At 36.2% G+C, this 25641-nt stretch overlaps 2 protein-coding genes across 2 annotated transcripts; both read right to left on the bottom strand.

Moving 5' to 3' along the window:
* Positions 1-484: 484 nt before the first annotated feature.
* LOC146133212 (placenta-specific gene 8 protein-like) lies at positions 485-2385 on the bottom strand. Its single transcript, XM_083397480.1, has 3 exons — positions 2167-2385; positions 1954-2090; positions 485-1361 (listed from the first exon to the last, which is right to left on the bottom strand). Exons 1-3 carry the CDS (start codon positions 2363-2365, stop codon positions 1245-1247), a joined length of 453 nt encoding a protein of 150 aa, XP_083253606.1. The 5' UTR covers positions 2366-2385; the 3' UTR covers positions 485-1244.
* A 4301-nt stretch (positions 2386-6686) lies between these two features.
* Positions 6687-25211, bottom strand: LOC146133213 (alpha-mannosidase 2x-like). The gene is made up of 18 exons (XM_083397543.1): positions 24856-25211; positions 23969-24096; positions 21966-22147; positions 21530-21653; positions 20549-20730; positions 20080-20263; positions 19652-19766; positions 18479-18664; positions 17685-17830; positions 17250-17346; positions 15003-15112; positions 14436-14565; positions 13804-14002; positions 13259-13436; positions 12760-12970; positions 11690-11871; positions 9936-10193; positions 6687-9304 (listed from the first exon to the last, which is right to left on the bottom strand). The coding sequence occupies exons 1-18, from the start codon at positions 25051-25053 to the stop codon at positions 8662-8664; spliced, it is 3453 nt and encodes a 1150-aa protein (XP_083253669.1). The 5' UTR covers positions 25054-25211; the 3' UTR covers positions 6687-8661.
* Positions 25212-25641: the final 430 nt, after the last annotated feature.

Here is a 25641-nt window from a genome sequence, read left to right on the forward strand (position 1 = left end):
TTTGTCATGTCGGAACATTTACCACTGGGATTGTGCATGACGTACACTACAGTTTTTGATACATATTTCGCAACATTTGATCGCCCATCGACATTCTACAATGAATCTTAAATAAACAGCCTCAGTAAATACATAAAGTTATAGTGTCATACGAGCAGCAGTAACATACACGGTAAATGCTGGCCATAATATGCGACAGTTATGTAGTAGACCTATCTATATAGTAAAAAAACACAACTCTCCATAAAAATAAAACTTGACATACATGGCAAACTCATTATCCCTTAAAGTAGTATCCTGCCATTTTTTCCTGGGTAACACCGGATTATTTTTGGTCAGTAAAATACTAACGCTATAGCTTTCACAAGTAAATTGGTATAATGAGAAACATATACCTGTACAATTAATAATATATAAAATATAATCAAAATGACGCGTTTAATCAAGGGACATCTGCTCTCGTCGTCTTTGTGTTTTTTTTAATTTTGTGAAAAATATAACAAACACAAAACAAGTAATTTCAACAATACGAGTTCAATATGACTAATTTATTGATGGTCGGGAGTTAGAATCACCACATCGTTTGGTCTATTGAGATTTGGCAATAATTTGATAATTTGGTTTCCTTAAGTTTTATACCACTAGGAAAACGATGCCATAATTCTTCCATATCGATTATACGTCGACATAGTTGATAGAATAATAACGCAATTTAGTTGCAAAAAAAAATTATAATTAGTTTAATGAAATGCGAACAACTGTTCAATTATAAGTAAAACAGACAATTTTCGGACACAGCATAGGTATAACGTGCACGAAAAAAATGAAATGTTTACACTAACATCATGTATCCTCACTATTTACTCAAATATCACAATACACGATTGAAATATAGATTTGTTAAAATTGACATATTGCATTCCGACTATTTACTGAAATATCAATTGAAGATCGTAACAAAATGTTACTTGCATTTTGTGGCGTATTAATCAAAAATTAACGATCGAACATGTTTTCCGATTAAGGCGCTATACTGCGAACAGGCCTTAAGTCTCGATAAAAAGGTCACTACAGCCCGTGTGCTGCAATGAAAAATGTACAACAAAAGTTGATGCCAACTATCCAAGTAAAACATTTAGCACTTTGACACTGTAATTCATTAATTGCGGATGTTGTTGATTGAAACACAATCAAGAAGGAAAAAGTTGCGTTTCGCCAAAAGTCGATCAATTAACAATATAATGCTAGCAAGCATTGCAGCAAGTTTTGGGGTACATTTCCAGCTTCATGTCTCTGGCCATCTGACACTGCACGCACGGACCACAGCACAACGTCACACAAACATCGTTCAAAATACTTCCCTGGAAAAAATAGGATTTACCTTAGAAACATTCTAACGTGTTCTAAATTTTAAAGTTTTCATTGTTTTATGTTCGTTGACTTGCAAGAAACCTCGACAAAGCAAAAAGCACGTTAGCATTGAATTTTATTCACAACTCTACAAAACTAAGCCGAGATGGCGTTCCAGTAATGTTTGCAGGACGCCGTATCGCGCAAACAAATTCTATTTGCTAGGCCAGAGGTTCTCAACCTTTTTTCTTTCGTGGCCCATTTACGTTGCAAAAAAATCATGTGGCCCAATAGTTTTAGAACAAAACACCACAGAGATTATTTATTTAACTGTGCATTAGTGAGATACTTACGGCTGAGCAATAAATTTACATTTCCTTTTTTTATCGTTATAATATACTTTGTAGCGTCCTCTCTGAAAAACTCTAATAGTTCCGGTAAGAACATTATTCTACTTTCAAATCAGGTTTTAATATCAAAACGAACCAATTAGACATGTTGTTTAGTTTAAACTGGAAGCAATAAAGTATAGAATTTCGAAATACACGTTTCATGTAAAAATATCATTTTAAAATTAAAGCTTGGACTAGGGTCGGCGTTTACCTGGATTTGGTGTTTGAGCCTGTACTTTGTTCTCAGTGCAACCTGCCCTGCGTGGCACATGGCCGCACAACCGTTCTCTTCCAGTTTTTTAGCGATTGCACAAGCCTGGCAAATTCCACAAAAGTACCCAGCAAGACCTTAAGAATAATGGACTTCGTTAGATATTGCATTATTTTGTGCATGTGATAATGGACGGCATTGGAAAATACGTACAAATTCCGCAATCTGCACAACAGTCGCACATGCCAGAAGACCATAGCCTGCCAGTGCTGAATCCAGGCTGGGTTACGATCACAGTCGTATTGCCAATGTAAGGCGGGGCCAACCCTTGACTCGCCGAAATTGGCTGGTCGGTGTGCACAGGACCAAAACCAGAGAGACTATCGTTTTGCATTGCCTCAAACTTGCTCATTACGTTATCGGTATTATCAAACTTTCTGTAGATGAAATAAACAAACAATGGCATTCGATTTTCAGAAATCTAAAAAGCCAATACAATTTCAGTTTGTGAATGGCATTATTTTTATTTGGAACATTTAGTAAAAAACTAATAAGTATTTTGGAAAGGTCTTGTAACCTTTCAATGTAGCGTACGTCAATATCTAATTGTAGACAGTTTTAATAATAATCATTAGGACCTACTTCAGGGATGGCGAACGTTTTCATCGCGCGGGTCACAAACGCAGTCTCAATCCTTGCAAAATACAAAGTGGGTCATATATTATATGGTAATTTGATGCAATTTTGTTACTGCGTCGTTGTTAGTGTTATAGTCTTAGATTGATAATTTAAGATTTTTGGGCGATTTCCAAATTAGGATTCCCACGAAAATTAAGAAACTAAAAAGGTAACAAATGCTGAAGCATTTTTTATGGGTTTACAGGAGTTAAGCACAAATATTTTCAGTGTGGTTTAACCAGGACTGTCTTGATAAATGATCTTTAAACTTGTAGTATTCAAAGCGGGTTTATTTTGCTGAAGTCCAGTCATCACGCCACCAGTTAGTCTAACAGTCCGTCATTGCAGTTCATCTCTATTTTAAGTCATTTTTTAAAGATTACTTTTCTGAGCACCAATTCGCAAAGAAAGTCTCAAACACGAAATATTAACTAGGACAATTGTTTATAATGTTAGGAAAACTAACATACCTAGTCAATTGTTAGACAAAAAGAGGTCGTTTGCTCAAATAACTTAACTCAAATTAAGTTTCCCTTAACACTTGAGTCAAGATTGGTCATTAAAAAGGGTCTTAGAATTTTTTTTACTCTTTATCTGAGACACAAAAATCCTGCTACTTCTGCACTGTTCGCGTTGATAACATAAACCTTGTGGTATTCGTCCCAATAAAGTACTTATAGCTCTTCGCCCAGCAGTAAAGACTACATCTGATTTGCAAGTTTGCCAACGTGCACGACTTGCGTGTGGTATGTTCTTCATTGTGTGCTGCTAGAAATCATTTCCTTATGGGAAATTTTCAGTCACATGTTGTTTATCATGTGACCCACTATACCGAGTTCAAGAAATCAACAAACAGAAGAGGCAGCTCTCGTTTAGTACCCGACAGTAACAATTCGGTATCCCGTCTCGCATTGCGCACAAGGTTAATTATTCACATATCTATTTTACAGTTTGCTATTTAAAGTGAGATTCTCCTAGCAACTAGTAAGCTAAATTTAGCAAATTGCAAAAAAAAACAGTCTATGTCTTAACACAAACGCTCAAGTGGTGTGCTTAAGGCAAAATATTTTGAAGCAATTTCTTAAACACGACTTATTGCACCTCATTGCACAACACGACCAGTTGCACAAATGCAAACGACCTATCGATTGTTTTGCTGTTGCGTAAACCCATTGGTTAATACATTTATTATCCACAGTGTTTCCCACTGTGCAAGGCGCGGATCAATGTCTACGGAGGCACAAAGATGTGCCGCTCAAAATGTTATATTTTTGCTTACTTTTCCTACATAAACTTTTACCCTTTTTATTTTACTATGCAGTCGAGCGCAGCTTACTCTATTTCTCATAACTTTTTTTACACCTCCACTTCCCAACTAAACAATTGCGAAATTTTAATGAAAAATGCCCAAGGGGTGTATAAAGAAACGACGCATGTCTGTTTGTGCTTGTAATTATAGCGTGTTCGCCTGGTAAAGTGTTAAATATTTCACCTAGATACTCATTTCCTTTCGTGGCCGTTCTGGCAAATCTAGCCGACATTCGACTCAGCTAATCTCCATCGCAGTCGCTCTTGTGCTATATAGTGTCACGCTGCTGTTGGATTAAACACTACAGTTAACTGATGCATGCCTTACTTGCGAGACCCGTTTTTACTGCGCTGTAAGCTCTTTTATTGAACGCGAGCTATGCTAAATTATGTGAATGTACAATAAATCTATAAGCGACCTGACAGTATGCATTTTGAAATGCTATGACAGTTTGTTTAGTTTCGATTTAGTGGAGTTCAGATAGCACGGTGGTCATGTCTAACCTGTTGAAATATACATTGGAGAACCCGACTGAGATATGAACACGCAATTAAACCCTTCTGATTTATGCATACTGTCAGGTTGCATAGATAGTATGAATTATTTTGGTTTGCTAGCGCAGTTTTCTCGTTTGTAAGTATTTTTAAGTTACGCCAATCAGTTATGATTTGTTGAAACGTTTGTTAACAAGCATATGCCAGCGTTAGTGCTTGTTAAATTGATATTTGATTAGCCGTAATGCAGAGAAAAATCGTTTGACGCTTTAAATTAGTGGTTACGCAAGACTGTTATAGTTATTGTTGCGAAATTATGGCCCTTTTTTTTGGTAAAGTTTTTAAGGTGAAAATATTACGATCGAGGTTGACTGCGAACACCTCTCGTGATATCTAATCTCAAAACCAGTAAATGGATAGATTCTATCTCAACCAGCACTTACAGAAGTCGTTACTTCTAAAGTGTCAAAGCCACTGCGGCTACTGTCTCTGGTCACGTGTTATGGTGATTGATGTTTTATATCTCACCCAAAATAACCTGATCACTTTGTCTGAAATTCCTGCGTCACTTAACCGTTATGATTTATAGAAGGAAAACAGAGCAGAAGGCCAAACCTTGTTGCCAATTCCCAACATAACGCGAGATTTATCTCATTTGTGACTGCAAGCGAGCATGCTCTGGGTATTATAAACCCATGATTTGTAAGGCCTTTGATGCCTCATTTACCTTTCAGACGGTGTGAGATAACTGTCATGTAGCCCACATGAAGTTACTAACATGCAGAAAGTAACTTTCTAGAATAACCATTTGCGCCAAGGTTATTATGTCTGCTTTAGGGAACCCATCTAATGTGGACTAGGCGATGTAATTTGTTTTCGCGTTTTTGAGATTAGCACCTTACCCCCTTTTAATTGGTATTCTAGAGCAAAAGACTCTAAGCAACTAACTTCAGTTTTGCGATTTGAAATTCGAACTGCGTTTTAAGACGATAATTTTCTGCATTATAGGCTATTCAAAAGTGTTTTGCATTGTTGTTTATTGTGCCTTTTAAGTACCATTTCAGACTTGCATCGTGTCGTACGATCAGCTACCCCTGGAATTGTCCGTTTGCCGCCAAGATAAGGAATTCATGAACATATTTCCCTCTATTGAACACCACGATTTCCAATACGTGCTGGATCGATATTATACAAATGTCAAACATTCTGCGTTTGCTGGTCGACTTGTAATCGGATCCTGGGAACATTTTAAAGAAGAAGCGCGGCCCAACGAACTGCTCGAGACCTTTTTCGTTTTCCAGGGAGGAAGGAAATGATGTAAAGAAACGACGCATGTCTGTTTGTGCTTGTAATTATAGCGTGTTCGCCTGGTAAAGTGTTAAATATTTCACCTAGATACTCATTTCCTTTCGTGGCCGTTCTGGCAAATCTAGCCGACATTCGACTCAGCTAATCTCCATCGCAGTCGCTCTTGTGCTATATAGTGTCACGCTGCTGTTGGATTAAACACTACAGTCAACTGATGTATGCCTTACTTGCGAGACCCGTTTTTACTGCGCTGTAAGCTCTTTTATTGAAAGCGAGCTATGCTAAATTATGTGAATGAACAATAAATCTATAAGCGACCTGACAGTATGCACTTTAAAATGCTATGACAGTTTGTTTAGTTTCGATTTGGTGGAGTTCAGATAGCACGGTGGTCATGTCTAACCTGTTGAAATATACAGGTGTAACAGGTAACCTATGAAGTCAAATTAAAAACTGCAAATGTCAGTTTAACTGGCTGATTCCGTAATATCCTATAGTATTGTACGACATAAAATAATCCTGGGTGAATTCCAATAACGGGGTATCAAGCCCTTTTCTCATTATAATCGGACCAAAAGACAAATAGATAACAACATTCATTTATCACTTGAAAAGGGTTCATCTAAAATATACAGGATCACAAGGATCGCAGGGTACACAAGGATTGCAATATACGATGAAGACTTTTTTGATTGTTCATAGGTCGTTAATTTTGTCCATATAATGGGAAAAAACATACATTTTCGAAAACTGAACCAAACCCTATAGTCTACGCTTAATGTTTCTCTGATCTTAAAATCGATAGTATTTGATCAAGTACTCTATTTTTTCAATAAATTGCAATTAAAATGCTTTCAAATGGTTAACATTTTTCAGTACAGGGGAAATTCGTCGTTCAAAGAAGAAAATCAATCTTGTTCAAATAATATATTTATTTAGGGAGCACAGCAAAAAACATCAACGTTCAAAATACAGCAACTTTTGGGATTTGGCGAGACGATAAAACGCAATTTGTTTTGACTGACAACACACCCACAAATTCTACATCCATATTTGGAATATTAATATGACAAAGTCAACAACGTGCGACTATAGTTTGTAATATCAGAAGCTAAACTGAAATCCTTACGTTATAGTAAACATCATTGAAGGACAATTAGAAAACAAATCTCCGCCCTGAGAGATCAAACACACATTCACCAAATTGTAAACATGAAATCGCAAGCGTTGATGATAAACAGGCAAGGGCGTTAGTTGGCATTTGCAGATAGCACACATTGTATTGACGAATAATTTTATCAGGATAGCATTTGGAGAAGCAGTAAACCTTGACACAGATTGATTGCTTGACGCATACAATAAAAAGAGATGGTCGTTAATACACGCTTGGAAGAGTTGGGTTTTAATCGAGCCTTCTCTTGGTAGGCTTGGATGTTCGGGAGACCAACTTGTTTACGAAAGAAAAGTCTATTTTACGGTTTAAGCGCGTTCTTTAAATATGGTACTCTATTAACACAAATAAACTATTGTTTCGCTGACTACAACTGCTCTCGGGGACAAGTGTTGCATTTCCTATTCTTGCTAATCGGTGTTAATGCGCAACTTCTACTTGATAAAAAACACATGTACTATCGTTTTTAATACAAAAAATTGTTTTTAATTATATTCCAAATGTGTTGCAAGTTAAATACATTCCGATTTTGAAATGGAATGTAATATAATATAGTGAAGATATTATTCTATTTTAAGATATTATGCCGTAACCAGGTGTAAATAGATAGCTGCAATATAAGAAATTGTATGAGGCAAACAGCGATATTGCCAGTATAAACAGTCCCAATATTCAAACGAACCTGAAAATAAGTGCAAGATTCGTCAAATACAAGCAACATAGTATTGTTATATTGCAGCTTTGCCTAAAACGTGTTGTTTCAGTACAGTAGTTTTCACACATCTTAGTCTTTTATAAAATGCTTAATCACTTATATGACCAAAGTGACAGATAGCTGCGTGTTACTACAATTATTTAAAAGACAACTGTGCATTTTTTTACAATCACAAAATATATGGAGTCAATAAAACTTTGAGTTTGTACAAATAGACACAACAAATAGAATAATCTTAATTGCTTGTTAATATAAATTTGCGGATAAAATCTATTTTAAAGCAAAAACAATTGAAAAACAGGTATGTGGCAAGCAAAAATAGCTACTCGCCTATTGAAACAAAATAAATAAGTTTTATTTAACAAGGAAAAAATGTTGATATTCTGTCAACAATACTTGGGGCCGATGAAACAATCAAATATAACTCTAACAGCTTTTAAATAAATTATAAATACCCATGGCATTGTATTGCAACGAGTAAAATAACAGGTCAATATTTACATTGCTTTGAAGCAAAAGAGTTACGTAGCTCATAAAGTTGCCATATATTGACGGCAGACACGCAATAAATACCAACCAATATTGACCGTGTAGAGAAAAAGAACTAAACAGCAGGCACTTCAACCAAGATATAACTTGCATTACATTAAATATACATAGATACACAAACCGAGAAAACAAAATAAAAAGCACTTAGCCTGCCAACAGACATTTTAGGATTTGTTCATTAAAACCAACTCAACAATAGATTTAAAAAACTACTTTACATTAACCAAACAAAACACAGTACTAAATGAGAAACCACCATTGCTCAAAATACAGTCAAACGAATCTATACTTTATACCAAAAAGTGAGAACGAAAATGTAATAGCAAGGAAAATATTTGTTTAAATAAGTAGACGGTTCCTAAACCCAGTACGTAGACCACGGGCAGTGCCCGGAGGGTCAAAAGCACATATTTTGAAGTTGTAACGTCACAGTCGGGGTCTATGAGTCTTCGGCTCGTGTCAGAAATATCGCGTCAGTGCATACCTATGATGTCATGCGCATTTTAAAGGCTTTTATCTCCATCGGCTTCAATCGGACCTTTTCGCCGGCCGGCAAGTTCTTGCAGGCGTGCTGCAGCGACAGCGACGTCTCACAAACGCTCTTTGCCGAAAAGAGTGACGTCACCGCAATGGCGTCATCGCTTTCGCCGGCAGGGCAAGTCGCTCTGTAGAGCTTCCACGAGTCGAGGTCGCACTCGTAGCCCACGCGGTGAAGCAGCAAAGCCGATTCGTGGGTGGGCAGAGGTAGAACGACGTCATGTGTAGCGCGCTTGTTCAACACAAACACGTCACAGGGCAGCTCGGGCGACGGGGAATAACCGTCGCGCATGGTTACGTCATCAGTCGTGACGACTGGCATAGGGCGCACCGGGTGCAAGAGTTCCCATGACAACTTGTGGGCGGCAAGGGACGGGTAACTGAGCTTCGCCTGGACCTTGCTGACGTCAGCACTTTCTCCCCATTTTTCGACAAGTATGACGAAACGCTCGGGGGTGGGTACGTTATCCTTGACCCCCTGACCCACGCCCCGGTTGTCGTCCTGCATAAGACGACGGTCCATGATTACTTCAAGCTGGCCGGTAGCGAGTGACGCGACGCCTAGCGGTTGTCCGGTGAAAATAGACAATCTGCCAAAGAGGGTTAAAGTAAAAACTTTGATTGGACATTTGTTTCAGATCAGTCCATAGCCATATTGGTTTAATTCTAAACCCGGATCAGGTGGCACGGTTTGACGACAATTGGTATTAAATCCTAACAAGCTATCACACAACCGTGCTTTATCAGGTTGAAATTTTTCTACTTTGACCTGATAAAGCACGGTCGTGCGAAAGCTTGTCAAGGTTTTAATACAATTTGAAAACAGTTCCACCTGCTTTCCAGCTACAGATCAAGAAAGTTTGTCTGCATTTGTTGATATTTACCTAGTGGTGAATTGAAGAGGTAATGCTGAATAAGAACATCCAAACAAAACAATACGTAAGCTTATAGGTAGTTACCCTACAACAGGGTTGGGCACTTATTTTTCACTGGGAGCCGCATAAGAAACAGGATATGTTGTGGCAGGCCGGACAATGAAGAGCGACTTAAATAAAGATTTATCCTCTTTTAACACAGGTAGTAGTTTACCCGGATTAGCCTTACAACCTTTAGTTATTCATGAAATAGATGCTGGAATTTCAAATGCGATGTCTACATAAGGAAAGTATCTGATATACCAAGCATCAAACAACAGCAAATCGATCAAACGTAAACACCGACCTTTTCCTACGGTCCTGGATGTAGGCCATGGCGGGCATGGGGTAGAAGTTTGCCTGGGTCGGCAGCTTGGCGTAAGTGGTGCGAGCTTGCATTTGGAAGCCATTGAGGTCAGTGTAAAAGCTGGAGCCCGACTCGAGGTCAGAGGTCAGTCGCATGGCCAGCTCCTTGTTGTCCTGACCTGTTCTGACGTCGACCAAGTTTGTGACGTGAAGACCCAGGTTCTGAACGCTGCTTGCGTCGCCGGAGTACACTGCAAGGCTGCATAGTAATAGATTGTGAGTTCGTAAGATAAAAATTAACTGAGTTTAGGTGTCTGTTACTTGGGTTTCACAAGCTGTGGTATTGCGCCCAATTCGAGTGGGTTAAAGTAAATTTGTTGTTGTGTGATTTTCATTTTACAATTTTGAAGCCTGGTCTTGTTTTATATACGAATTTAATCATTAATTAGACAAAACTGCTTTATCACAAACAAGTTTGTATCCGTACAGAAAAGCGTTGAAATGTGTGCGACGCAGGTTTACCATGTGCTGTACTGCATGGATTCGTTCACAAACTTTGTCATTATTGCACAATGCACACGCATGTATGAACATTAACAGATACATATATTGTCACAAATCTAAATTGTCCCGAAAACACTGCAATTTCTGTTTTTTTGCCTTTGATATAAAAAAACAAAACTAAACATTATATGAATGTCTTTCTTGTTTATCTATATACGTTTTATCTCTTACATACGAAGAGAATATTTTCAATTGTGCTAATTGGCTATACGTTTTAGGAATAAATGATTATTTTTAGAGATAGACCGATATATCGGTTTACCGATAATATCGGCCGATACTTGGCTTCTACCGATATATCGGTATCGGTAAATGTAGGCCGATACTTTTGCCGATATTTTAGTACAAAAATATGATACAATTTTTCCTGAACAACAAACAACTTGTCAATTTTTTTAATGAAAAACATTTTGGTTGTAGCATCATGCCAAGTTAATATGCAAAATAATAGTTTAATAATTAATAAAGGTGTATAAACTAAAAAATTATTAGGATTTCATTATCAATTTATTCAAGTTTGAACATTTCCCAGGTATATAAAAAAATCGGTATCGGTATCGGATATCTGTTAAAACATTGTAAAAAATCGGGTATCGGTCCAAAAAATGGATATCGGATCTCTAATTATTTTGTTATGATTTCAAGCAGGGGGATTCAACCCTATTTACACCGTGGCCCCTTTGAAAATTTTGAGAAATCAATGCTCCCCCTATGTTTAACAACCTTTTTTAAAAAAAGAAATATCATTATAATTAAAAAAAAACTGGTTTATACAGTAACCGGTAGTTTGAATGATAAAATAAAAACAACACACAATAAACATGATAGTACATTAAATATTAAATATTCAGTTAATGTAATGGTTGAGTTTTTGCTCTGACAATGTCTTGATTGCTGGTTAATTTTCATCATATTTAATTTTCATCATATTTCCTGCTTTTAGCAGAGGTAGCAGGTCGCAAAATTTAAAATATTAATTTTTTTAGCTCTAAAAGTAAAACAAAGAAAGTAAACTCAAGATCAAGAAGCAGCTTATTGCTGTACTAGTATTTCAATCTTTTGTTATAGTGAAGTAGACTTAAAAATAATGAATTAAAAAAATAATTTCTAAGTCCCCCCCCATTGAAAAATGCTTATGGCCCCCAGGTTAGGAACCCCTGGTTTAAAGCTATTAAAAAAGAGGCGACTTACCGGTGAACGACGTTGGGCAGCATGACGTGCACCTCTGACGTCAGCGGTCCCTTAACGTGACGTATTACCGGTCGGTGGCTGGGGGCAACGTGGGGTTGGGCGGCACCTGCCGGCAAAAAGAGGTAGGCTCCGCTCTTATCCTTCGACATGCGAGAGGCGTAGTTGGTGAACTCGAGAAGAATCTGCAACCAAAGGTTCGGTTATTAATCGTGTGAAACCGCTTTGTGGAATTTGAAGTTTACTAAATATTCTAATAGAAATCAATAGATGTTTAATGGGCAATGATAAATAAGTTGCGCACTTGCTAGTCAATAAGTCAAACTAACATTTTTTAAATTTCTTGGACTCGGTTCAATGTGGCGGATGTACGACACTCCACCTCAGTCTGATAACAAACATCTACAACTATTTGGTTTAAAGGACACCTGTATTTTGGATGCATTTCTAGTTCAATGAATTTTAAGGACCAACCTACCATGAACACTGCTAGTAGATCTAAATAAGCCAAAGTTATATTAAAGTCCCAATGTTAACCTACAGCAAGAGAAAAACAGCATCAACTGTTACATGTTGTCTTTAACAGGAAAAACGTAAAATCTCTGCACGTGTACAAAATTTGTTGCATGGTATAAAAGCAAATAACTGTAAACGAGATGTGAAAACACTAAACATGCGTATATTGTACCGATGCGTTTAAAACACCGAAACTGAACCATTTAGATCAGTGGTTCTCAAAACTTTTTCTAAAAAAATACGCAACGGTCCCCTAGTAATTTTTTAAATTGCTCACGGTCCCCTTAAAATATACACAAATAAACATTAAATAACAGGTTGTTTTTAATTGTATCAAATCGGACGGGTGCACTTGCAGTCTTAGATAGGCTTGTTGATACCGTATTTAGTATTGTCTTGTTGATTTTTTGTTGGGTGCTTCGTGGTCTCAGAAAATTGTCTCGCGGACCGCAAAATGAACGCGGACCCCAGTTTGAGAGCCACTGATTTAGATGAAAATTAAATGCCAGTTTGCATTTTTCATTTTTGTATAATGGAAACAATTATAAAAATCTTACTTTGGTAACAGAACCGTCGTGAAGATTGGTGATGGACTGTAACGATCCACTTTGTGATGACACACTGGCGACAATCACTCCATTCTCGAGCCGGATCTCATCGCCGCTACCAGGCGCCACAGAGAACATGCCGTCACGTGACTCAACGCTTGTTGGTTGGTTGAAGATGTGCACCGAGGAGGGCGTGTTTTGGGCGTTGTCTCGTTTGAACCTGCCAAAAAACAGGGATGTTTTCAGGGACAGTGGTTAAAAATAGGTGCAAAGCCTCTCGCTAACCACACCTTAACCGATGTATTAAAAGACTACCTTACAGCACATAACACTTGGTGGTGATAATTGTAACTTTTATACTGAAATAAATACTTTACATACGAGATTTTTTAAACTGCTTTAAATGTAACAAAAACAAAATAATATATATATAAAAGTTTTATATTGGACATTAGAAATTTTCAAACGTATTTAAAAGGCGGGTCCAAGCTAAGGCAGGGGAACATACCTCAACGAATAGGTGCTCAGACCAAGGCTGGGAACTTTCGCCAAGAAAAGCAGTTCAAATCGTTCCGAACTCGAACCAACGGCGTCTTGCCAGACTAAGTTCACTTGGGACTTTACGACGTGGCCGGATGACGTCATCACTTCGACGTGGGGTGACGTCACGAACAAGTGGACGATACCTGGGCAGGTGAAACAACCAACAGTTTTTGACAAAATCATTTAATATGTTGCTGAAAAAACGTAAAAAAGGCATTTCGATTTTTTAAAGAGTTTTATTGTAACACGATAAAAATATACTCGTATTCCACTTAATATAGCGATTTCAATACGAAAAAGCCCTTTACAATATTATTGCCTTCAGTCTTCGTTACTTTAATCGCTACTATTTATTATTTTTGTTTAAACCTAAATTCCTTAACTTTAGGGTAAAATAACTGGTCAGCCACTTGTTTTTTGTTTTTTTTCATTGATCCTGTGATACTGTGTTCGCAGTTATAGCGACAAATAAACTGTAAACAGTTTTCGGTAGTAACCATTAACATTTACCAGATCGATCGTAGGACAGAGAGTTGTAGAAAACCACTTTTCTTGAAGCGCTAGAACCCTCCTCGCCCAGCTGAATCACTTTCGGATTTGGGGGTGAGTTCTGGACCGAGTAGACTTCATCGAAGTCAAGTACCTCGGCCTTCGAGTCGTACTCGTTCGGAAGAGTACGAAGTAAAAGCTCTGCGCTCTTGACCATCACCTTTCAAAAATAAAGTTCTTTACATATCGGTGTAGGTCTAAACCCAAATTTTGACTAAACAAGAGAATTTACCTAAATCACTAGCATCTAACAAATGCTATATAAATTAGAATAAATGAAATGATGATATGTTGAACTACTAGATTTAATAATATATTAATTTTAGTGACACACCTATTGATTTTCTAATGTGGGGTATATATAAACTTTCTCATATGAAGCAAGGGCAGGCAATGTGTTCCAACGAAGGAAATGTTGATAATTAATTTTAAAGAAAATCGTGCTTATGTTGTTTAAAAGCAAAATATAGTATTGCTGGAGTTGTAGAAACTGTGCATTACGCTTTAACTGCAAAATAACCTAGTATTTTAGCCAAAACAATACTAGAACGCGTCCGCGTGACTAGGACTAGCAACACACGTGTTTCTCTAACCTTCTTCAAATCACTAACGCTACGCATGAGTCTCGTTCCATAATCGACGACCACCGGGTCTTTCGCGGTGCCGGTGATACCGTCGTGGTGCTGAAACAGGCCGAGGTTGCGACGTGCACCTATCAGCAGCCTAAAATGAGTTTGGAGCTGGATTAAAAGCTTGATTCCAACTAGGATGCTTACTTGCCTAGGCAAGTCTTATAATTAGGGGCAAGCCGACTGGTGTAAGTGAATAAAATAATAATGTTATTACTATGTCTATTGTTTATATCGTTATCTAAGCATGTTCCAACACTTCTAGTTGTAGAAATCGACTGGTGAAACATTTTGCACTGTTATCGCCATTCCAACGATACGCAAATTGCAGACTAACACAATATAAATATTCAACGACAAGCACTTAATCATGTTACATGGAAATCTACAAATAGCGACAGGCAAGCAGTGCAAAAGGGTTTTCAGAGAAAACAATTCGGTTGATAACTTATTTTTATTCATATATCATTGTATAAGAACTGATAAATCTATTTGTTTTTGGATTAAATATATTATAGCGCCGCCACTTACGGGTACAAGTCCGTGGCATACTGTGATTCAATTCCTGACGACCTGGCCACTTGGAGCGCCAAAGAGAATATAATCTCTGCTGCCCTCAAGTGTGAACCGAGGACTCGATCCTGAAGAAAATAAACTTTATCGCTACACTAAACGCATGAAACATTTGAACCCAAACGGCACTTTAGTAAGAATGAAATACGGGTTTATCAAGGATAATAAATAAATAAACCATAAATTCAACTATCTAGATTCTAGAGCAGGGGTTCCCAACCTGTGGTACGCGTACCACTAGTGGTACGAAGGTTTTTCAGGTGGTACGCAAGTAGCTTCTGTTTTTTTGACAAAATCTGGATTTATAACTTTATATTTTGTATATCTGGTTTTGTATACATAAATAAATCCCCGAAGACAACTCTTATTGTTACGTAAGGGTCATGTCAAGGAGCACAGTTGCTCTGTAAACGTACAACGCTGTTGAACAGTGGGCGTTAATTATGTCAAACGATTGCACTTGATAGGTATAATCTACCGATTTATAGCTTAATTCACAAATAGCGTTGAATATTGCTAGTTGTAAGCTAAAAATAGATAAAAATACGATTCGATCAAACTAGTTGTTCTGCAAGAAGTGGTACACGTGGCTGTACAGAGCGTCCAAGTGGTACGAGATCGTAAAAAGGTTGGGAATCCCTGTTATAGAGGGTGCAACTAAGCTAACCCAAAATACTCTAACCTGGTGTCACCATTAGGTTTGCATAAATTGGTCACAAATGTAAAAATTGATCGTCGATTTTAAGATTGTCTTGCCTGTTTGACAGGCTGCTGAGCAAAGTATACAAATTTTTATCCAGCCAAAATAATATATAATAACTAGACGGGGGTGCGGTTGGTGTATATTTTGTCATGGGGTATATTTTCAGGGCAGTGTTTATTTTAATTTTTTAATTGATTTTATTTTTTTTTTCAATTTCTTTTTTGATATTCATTTTTTTGTATTTTATATTATATATTTTGTTTTTTATTTTCCTTAACTTGTTTCTGCAAGCAAAAACAGATATGTGCCGAAAATTTCCCCACTTAATTTAAGCCTTTGATTGAAGCGAAAGGGGTTCAAATATGGCGTAGATTTTGGGGAATGATCGAAACATATATTTGATAAAAAAATTTACGTAGATAATGCGTATGGCCATTTTATTACATTGACCAGCTTACGTGTTTGAAAAGCAAATATTATCATTCTCTTAAAGACCTAAAATGGTTAAACGCCTATGGTTTGCTATGCCGCATTTAAAGCAAGCATTATAAATGAGTCGCCGATATTCTGGTTTGAACATCCCTACTCGCAATGCTTCCCTACGTTAATTGTACGGTGGGTGAAAGTTTATTCACGGCTTTACCCCTTTGTGTATTACCGCGACAACAAAATGATATACGATTTGGAGAATATTTGAAAAAATCGCATTTGGAGAATATCTGCTATTTGCACCTGTTTCGTATGTTGCTTTATTCCAACATATCAACATACAATTTACAGTTGCGTAAGCCTGGTGTTGATATGTTGGATTGGTAACATGCGAAACAGGTGCAAAGATAGAGAGAGGTGTATATTGCCACCAAATTTCGCATTTAAATTCGCGGCGGTAGAATATGTTGTTTCTTAAAAGCATTTTGTAATTTTACTAAAGAGAAGCCTCTTTTTAAAATGCAAGTCGCACGCGCCCAGTTTTGGACACGGCACAATGAAAGTCATACGCGCGGGCCAATAAAGCGCAGCAGGCGTCCAGACGCTTCGTCACTTCACGAGCTGGACAAAGCAAGCGAATATGAACGAATTCTGTATGGAAGTTTTTCTGCTGCTAGATGGCAGTCGTTAGCTACAGAAAGCTAAAACGCAATATTTCAGGTTTTTGCCCCCCAGTCAAAGGCACCTAGGGGTGCAGCCTCATAAACATTGCACCTTCATACCAGTCTACGTCATGTCTGAAAATTTGAAAGTTCTACGATGCATATTTTTTCTATAAAGCTCCGGACAAAAATCGGTCTGAAACATTTTCGGGCAAAAACAAGATATGTCCCGAAAATAAATTTTCGGCCATATAATATACTAATATAGCAATGATAATCATACGCGAATTTGTTGAACAGTTGTTTTAACTCTTTGCTCCCTAGAGTTTTAACTGGTGACCACATACAGCAACAGAGATCAAGGAAAATATCCTAAGACTTAAATAATTTTTTTAATCTAAAGTTGCACACCTGCATCTTGTGGAATGGCCGCGACGTGTAGTAGCCGCTCCAATAGTGATCCTCGCGGTCAGCGTAAGTAAAGAAGTCACCGGTAAGCGCCGGCAAGCTGCGAGTTTTAAGATACAAAAAGTGAGTATTTCGGGTGTACGACCGACAAATGTTACTGATCTAAGAGTTTTGCTGTTATATTTTCTCCTGTACAAATGATAAATGATTTAATCAAAGAGGCTGAGCTAGGACAAGGACTTTGAGCGAATATCCACCACATTTTTTACCCGATAAGTATTTATAAAGATTGTCAAATGCACTGTACCTGTTCTGCATTTTTTCAACAAATATACATGAAACACATGTTTTTTTCCAGGCAAAAAGGCAAGTTAAATAACAATGAATTACCATGAGTTAAGTTAAAAATAAATTGTACCAGTCAATGCGATGACTTACTTTTGTTCCCCGCCTATCTCAGACTTCATGGCGTCAAAATACTCGGACAGGGTCCCAAACTGAAACTCGGCGTTCAACTCCGAGTGCGAGTTGACGTACTCGAACAATCGCGCATAGTTGGTGAACTGGGCGTCGGCTTCACTTTTCTGCAGCAAAAACAGGGGAAAGTCAATTCAGAGGCTGGTTTTTATTGATTTTTTTCGGTCGACAGGATACTTGCTGTAAGCTTTAACCTATTTATGAGTTTTTTCGTGGATTTAAGAACAATGTTTAATTAAAAAAGGTTACCTTTCGATTTTAAATTAGTTTTGTAAAGCTTAGCAAATCACACTTGCAAGTTTACTATAAAAAAGTGTAATTTATTATTTTGGTGTCCAAATTAAAATTTGATTAAATTTATACCTTTGATTGTACACACTACAGAGTTTTCTTAAAGGACCAAAAAGATAAAAAAATTCAGTTGTATACAAGTCTAAACAAAATTGATGAAATTTAAAGTATATGACAATTTTCGCAGTGTTCACCTTTCGCTAATAATTTTGCACATTTTATTCAATTAATAACATACACGTTAACAAACAAAAAAACACAGCAAGATTTATGTCAAATTTAAAGTGGCATGCGCTTTTGACAATAACGCTAGCTTGTCTACTACAATAGTAGACAAGGATATCGGGAAAGAAAAAACATTGCATGGCGACTGGTGATAGTAACTGACAAAACACCACGCTACTTCGGACTGGTGAATGAATTAGCGGCGGCTTAACAACCAACGGTAAAGTCACTCAACTCACCTGCTGGTATCTAAAGTCGTCGCCCAAAATCACAAGCAGCGTGTCGGACTTGTAGAGCTTGGACTTCTTGCGGTACTGGTCGAGCAGTGTTCGTGAGCGCTCCTCTACGTTTTGGTGGTCGATGGAGCGAGGCGGGACTTTCCAGGGGCAGTTGAGCTTGAAGCCTGGCAGACGGGCGAAGTCGAACTAAGGACGACAATATGAAGGCCGGTTGATTTTGGGCATTCGGTAATCAGGATGTTCGATATTACCAATTTGAAACCGATGCCTGTTGGCCGGTTCGATACATAATAATCTATATGAGTTGTTACAACATGATTCAAAAACCAATGAGCGTCTTCAACCAGAGGAGGGATGTTTCATAAAAAAACTTATTCTTTGATTAGGTACGTTTTAATTTTATTCACTTCTTTACCCACAGCAATGAGGATATTTCATATAAAATCGCATGGCGGTAAAACTTAACCTAAATTCCGGATGTAAAATTCAGAAATAAAATGGGACATCCCTAGTCAGGAACGACGTTCTGCCAGAGTTCTTGCAAGGAAAAAGGATGATAAAGCAAATTTTGCAAAAAAGCAGCAAGAGTTTTTACGCGTGCCACCTGTTATATTATAGCTACTGCTTCAGACGTCGATGCTTTACGTTTGTTACACACTTGACAAGACCCACTGATGCCAATGCAAATTACAAATTGGTAAATATTCCTGTGCCCGGTTAAACAAGTCGATTGGTTCAGTACTAACCAACTTGGCCCACTAGTAATGTAATGGCCAGATAACATAACAAATGTGTATGCTTGTGAAGGTCATATTTTTGATAAGTTTGTCACTATATGCACAAACATGACTTTGTTACAGGAAGTAAGGCAAACTGGTTGTAGTTGTTTTACTTTGTCTGTTGTAAAGGTAGGTTCGTAAAATAACCATGCACAAATGTAACAACATTATCTGTGATACTGACAATAACATAAAAACATTCAAATAAATACCATGGAGCAGTTTAAAAAATAGTCTCTGCACACTGTGCACAGGTTTAGCTATAGACTTGGGCATGTAAAATGAAAAACAAAGCAAATATAAAATCTGGTTGTACGTTTAAGCCCCACATATTGTTGTACATTGATAATAATAAGATTACTTGTGAAAGCAGCGAGCTATATGCACAGCTAACCTGGCAGCAAATTTTGGGGTCAGGGCCACAGGTGTGAGGTACATCGTAGGAATAGAATGGCATCATGTGACAAGGCATATCCGTGCTGCTGTCAGTATCCCACTCCTGTCTCCATCTTGTAGTCATAAATGTAGATGTTTAACAAAATGTGCAGACTATACTAACCAATTACGGACAAATTGGTTAAAACTTCAAGAAGTTCTAATGGCAAATGGTAGTTCAGGTAAGCTTTTTTTAAAACATTGGGCAATGTCATTGGCACTAAATATAATACAAAAAGTTAAAAGGTAATTTTTGATTAACAGTTACATCACCAGATGGTTCTACAACACAAACAAATAGGGTACATACTGCTTTCTTTAATTAAATTTCATTTTGAGAACTCTTTGTCAATATAAGACACAATGACAGACTCTTTAATTATTTACCTGAACTCCAACGATTTTTCAATTGACAATTGCTTCTTTACTTCATAGTGAATCCTTTGAATAAGCATGTTGTCAAATTTCATCTTTTTCAACAGGTATGCCATCGTTGGAGTGTGGCCAAATGGATCAATGGCCCAACCACTGCGTGGTATAATACCCAGTGTGCGATTTAGCCAATCGTTTCCTTCGAATAAATAAGAGAAAGCTTAATATAAAGAAAAAATAAAGAAAAAAAATGAATGAAAAACATTTTTTCAAACAAACTGTGTTTCTATAGAGTTGGTGGAAGAAGAATTTTAAAGCAGAGTAATAATATATCAGATAAGAACAAATAAGTCACTATGATGTAAAATATCAGCGCATAAAAATAATATTATTGCATAATAAAACAAAGTTAAACAAATTTCAAAAAAGCCTCCACTCTAATTAAAAATACTTCATCTACAAAACTTTACCTACAAATGCATACCTTCTATAAGCTGGTCGATCATTGCAAAATAGTGTGTGTTTGCCTCATCATTCATTACCCAGCCCCCGGTTACAATCTCCAGTTGCTTGTTTTTAACAAGCTTCTTCATATTTTCTTTTCTTTCAGATGAGGCAATATTCCACCACATCGACAGATAAGACATCTCAGCCCAAATAAATCTCCTTGAAGATTAAAAAACAGTTGGTTTAAGGGCAAAATTTTTTTCAATTGTTATTAAATATTGTATACTAGTTTATGCTAATTTTACTTCATATCGTTTTGCATACCAAGAAATAGAGTTAATCAAAATCATGTTTTTAAAAATATATTACTATTGGAACACTCTATACGGATCTGTTCATAAGTTTAATGGTGAAAATAACGGCCAAAATAGATGTAAAAAGCGACATGCTTTATTGTTCAAACGTTTCAGAAAATGCTCATGCCATCATGAGTGATGAAGGCCACATCAGTTACACATTGATATAATGTCGTTTATCAATATTATTTGGACATATTTTTGGCATTTATCTTGTTTGAAAAGTGTTACTAAAAATACAATGGCCTTAAGGCAAACAGTCTGAGTCGGAACCGGCAATAATCCATAACTTAACCCAATAAAATCGAAACATTTAAAAAAAATCAACAGGAACGTAAGAGCCGCATATAACTGGGTGAAGAGCCGCTTGCAGCTTGCATGTTGGCCACCCCTGGCATATACATAACAGATGTACTAATACTGTTTAAGTATATGTGGTGTAATGAGTGACACAGCAGTAATATTCCAGGCAAGGTTACACAAAAACATAAAATAAAATTTTAAGTGACTAATTTTAAAACTTAGTTAAAATCCTGTAATGTCAAAAAAAAGTTTGACATTTTAATTTAAAGTAGGCTACATAATGCATTTATATATATATATATATATATTAATACAAATACAACACTGCTTAAGTCAAAAATTGGTTAACACACTACAACCTTTTGCTGTCTTCCATCAAGGAGTCCACTATGGTGTTAAGAATGTGCTGAGTCTGATCCAAGAAATATCGATCCACAGTTTTCAACCAACCAGGGTCATTGTGTGAGTGTGGAACAACAAAAACTGTAAATAACTCATTTTGCTATTACTCATATACATAGTGATTTACACAACGTTAACAATCATTAAAATGTTCATATGCTATATATTGAGTTAATTAGAAAAACACATCACTTTTCATTAACTTCTGTTCACAAATAATCTGTGCTCCTATTTAAGTGAGTTCTAATCTAGTATGGAAATTGTTGTATTTAAATGCAGCTTTCAGCTGAGTAAAACTTACTAGTATGCAAAGTTATAGACTTTTTTATAACATTGACATAATGTGTGACAAGGATTAGTAGTTTAGTTTCATTGGTCACAAAAAATAAATACCTTTTAACTTTCTGCCAACCCATTCTTGGTCAGATGTAGATATGGGATATCCCTGTTTCCAAACTCCACCATCCTTGTCGTCAAATGAGAGTTTATCGTACATTATATGCATATTTACATCTGATTTGCCAATAACATATGGCAAATTTAGGCAGGTGTCTTTCAAACTGGTCACATTTAACCTGTAAACAGTTTCTGCAATTACAAATCGCACAAAGAAACCACTGCATGTCTACATGACTCAAATTTGCATTAGTTTCTATGTGTTAACAGCTATGAAACACACATATAAAAAATTACCACTAACAAATTGATCCAAAAGAAGACTAAAAGTCTAATTTATAAGTGACATCAAAATGAGAAATAAAAACAAAGTTTAAAAAAACTTTTAAACATATAATCTTTTTCTAGGCGGGTGTGGGATCTGGTGTTGTAAGATGGTACAAATAAACCATTATTGTTTATGCAAGTACATTAGGGATGTCCAAAATATCGGATCGGCGCCAATATCCATTACCCAATGCCAAGAGATAGTATCAATAATATCAAATTATTATTACAATTTTAGCCATGATTTGCTATCCAATGCAGCAAATGGAAATTAATTATAAATAGTACAACTGGAGGTAACTAAACCTATTAATGCCATTAACACTAGAATTACCGCAAACAGTCAAAATAACTGTTTGTATAATAAAAAAATGCATAATAATTTAGATTTATTTCATAGTTTCCTTTACTATTGAGCAACCTAAACCTTTGTAGGTGTGAGATTAATCACTGTAGGCTTATAATACCATGTTCTAAAATGTACTTTAGAAGCCATATCTATGAATTTATGCAGTGTTGGCTTTCAACCTACTTTTTAGCTACGTAAGGAGAATTTGTTTTTTTACAACTAACATGAACATTGAAATGAATTGAAAAATAATCATATTCAAGTGCAACACAACTTGTACACTTTCCGTAACCTAATCTACAGTAACCACAACACATTTTTGCATTTTATTTTGTCGACAGTCCACATTAGTTTGGAATTGCTTTGGCCTTATGCATCCGACAACCATTGAATTTGTATAAGAATTATTGAGTCAAAATTATGAACTCACATATGACTAACTGTTACCAGCTACTGCAGCATTTGTGCCACGGTTGTTTTAAAATAATAGCGAAACAAATAGTTATTATTTAAGGCGATTTTAATCATGGAGGAATTAGAATTTGCTTTACGGTCAAAATGACTGCTGGTGGACACTTAAGACAAATCGATTCCTATCTTATACTGTAGTTATTTTTATAAACTAAAATTTACATACTAAAAGGTGCTCTAGACTTATAAAAAGTCGGGAAGTTTCAATATTCTAACAGTTACCTAAGATGAGATATAAACGATTGAAAATTAAAAGCAGGCAAAATGACCGCACCGGTAATTCTAGTGTTAATAACATGGGGTAGATAAAATCCCTTTGATCATTTTCATTTTGAGACCAGTTATTTTTCTTGTTCTTAGCACAGTAATGATGTCATTTAGTATTGGATCGGATTGTGATACTTTTAATCAAAAATATAGGGCATTGGAAAAAAATGTCAAGTATCGGACAACTATATTACATAATACGCACACATATCAAATGGAGGTGGGAGTCACGTTACACAATCAAGTTCTTAGAAAGGTTTTTGCACAAGATAATCAAATGTTAAAATCCTCACTGAGAAATTTTGTGCTATGCAATAATGTTTCTCTGGCAAATTTTAGTGATAAATGAAATATAATTAGTTGCTAATTGCAACTATGTTTGAACAAATTACTGCTAAATGTGTAACATAAAATTTAAGCAAGATGCTAAAATAATTTTTAGGTTTAAATTCATTAGTTTCAGATTGCTGAATTCTATATATACTCAGGCAGATAAAATAATCTAATCAGTACTACAATTTCAGGTTAACATTGGTAGATTATTTATTAAAGATACCCCACAACAATTTTTTGCACATGTTCTTACATAGATGCAACCTTCTCAGCAACAGCAGGTTGACGACTGGAAAGTTTGACAAGATTTTCAAACTCTTTTCGTTGCTTTGGATCATGGATATTTCCATTCTTCAATATTACTGATATGTCACTCTGTATCTAAAATCAAGGCATTTAAGCAAGACAGCCACAGAAAGTTCAGGCCTTATACCTGAATAGCCATTCATCCACATGACGTCTGTCATATAGGGAAATAGGGAATATACAACTTTAGCCTCTGTAGCTGTGTTTCAGCTGTTTTATTTAGCCATAAACTACATTGTAGGTTGGTTTGTCTAGCCCAGCGGTTCCCAAACTTTTTCAAAAAAAATTTTCCTGGTGGGCCGTTACGAATATTTTGATATTTTGCAGCCCTCTATATATTCAAGTTTCAGTTGACCCATGTTTCTTGTAGTACACTTATGCATTCACGATTCTGTCTAATGCAAACGATTCGCTAATAGTCGGTAGTACAGCAAAATTTAGTTGCTTTATGTTGTCACAAGAGACATTAAAAAGCACGCTATATGATCGAATAATAAAGCATAACTAAATACAATAATGATGACAGATAACATTTAAAACATAGACTAATGTTTAAAAACATTCACTAAAGCCTAATGTTTAAAAACTTAAAGACTAATTCTCCTTGCTAGCCCTCTGAAACTGCTGTACAAACCCCAGTTAGGAAACCGCTGGTATAACCTCAGGTTGCAAAATATTCATAAAAATTAGTCTCTTTCTATGAGGGCGCAAGGCGGAGCAATACTGAACAGATAACTTTCTTTTCAAATTGGGTATTTCATTAAGTCTTATATATAAACTATTCCAACACAATATTGATTTACTATAGGAGTATTAAAATAAACATATATAGACCTGTTTCAACAGTTTCTTATTCATTGTCAAATCTTCTTCCATGAGTTTTATTTTGGCTTTGACAGCTTGGTCGTCTGAATCGTGTGTTTCCATTTTTATTCGGTTTGGTGGTGCCGAATCAAGTTGGTAAATCATTACAAAAATGCTACCAAAGAATAGGCATCCACAAAAAAGCAGTAGGCGTTTATTTCGGATCATTGTATATAACTCCAACCCTGTAGGTAAAGAAATTAAATGAAAAAGAAAAAAATATGCGAGATTAAATAAAAAAAAATATGCGAATTTAAAATTCAACAAACAAGAAAGTACAAAATGAATAAAAGAAGTTGAAGTTGTAACTGGCTAAGTGGCTTCTAACACATTTTGGAAACTTAGCTACATTTGCTCTTTAATTGTTTGTTTTTTTTTGCAATTCTTAATTGAACATAGAAAATATGTGAGTTTGAGGTTAAGTTTTTTAACCTGACTTCATTGTAAAAAAACAAAAATAAAGAGATTAAGTATGACACAAGATTAACAGTACAAATGAAAGAGAAAGTAAAAAAAAAACATAGTAGAAGAGGATTGCATGACAAAAAAAAAATAGAAAACATAATATATATATAGTGAAACCAAGAACAAAAATGTGGTTTAAACACTGCATACTTTTGTACTGTCTTGTCATGGCATATGGTAGAGCTCTGCTGTATCTCCTGTTGCCAGTTAATCATTTCAATTTAGTATGTCACTGAATAGGCTAACAACATAGTTATGCATCACTTCTAAATATCTTATGATATGCTTTTG

This window comes from Ascidiella aspersa, chromosome 9 (genome assembly GCF_963924565.1).
Source record: "Ascidiella aspersa chromosome 9, kaAscAspe10.2, whole genome shotgun sequence".
Lineage (NCBI taxonomy): Eukaryota > Metazoa > Chordata > Ascidiacea > Phlebobranchia > Ascidiidae > Ascidiella > Ascidiella aspersa.

What these genes read in the sequence shown, in the direction of transcription:
- LOC146133212 (XM_083397480.1), bottom strand. Translation starts at nt 2,365, where the DNA reads ATGAGCAAGTTTGAGGCAATGCAAAACGATAGTCTCTCTGGTTTTGGT. An exon ending in TTGTGCAGATTGCGGAATTT is followed by an intron (nt 2,091 to 2,166) that starts GTACGTATTTTC and finishes ATTATTCTTAAG; the next exon opens with GTCTTGCTGGGTACTTTTGT. An exon ending in GGCTCAAACACCAAATCCAG is followed by an intron (nt 1,362 to 1,953) that starts GTAAACGCCGAC and finishes TATTTTTTCCAG; the next exon opens with GGAAGTATTTTGAACGATGT.
- LOC146133213 (XM_083397543.1), bottom strand. Translation starts at nt 25,053, where the DNA reads ATGATCCGAAATAAACGCCTACTGCTTTTTTGTGGATGCCTATTCTTT. An exon ending in GAGATAGGCGGGGAACAAAA is followed by an intron (nt 17,347 to 17,684) that starts GTAAGTCATCGC and finishes TAAAACTCGCAG; the next exon opens with CTTGCCGGCGCTTACCGGTG. An exon ending in ATCCAGGACCGTAGGAAAAG is followed by an intron (nt 9,305 to 9,935) that starts GTCGGTGTTTAC and finishes CCTCTTTGGCAG; the next exon opens with ATTGTCTATTTTCACCGGAC.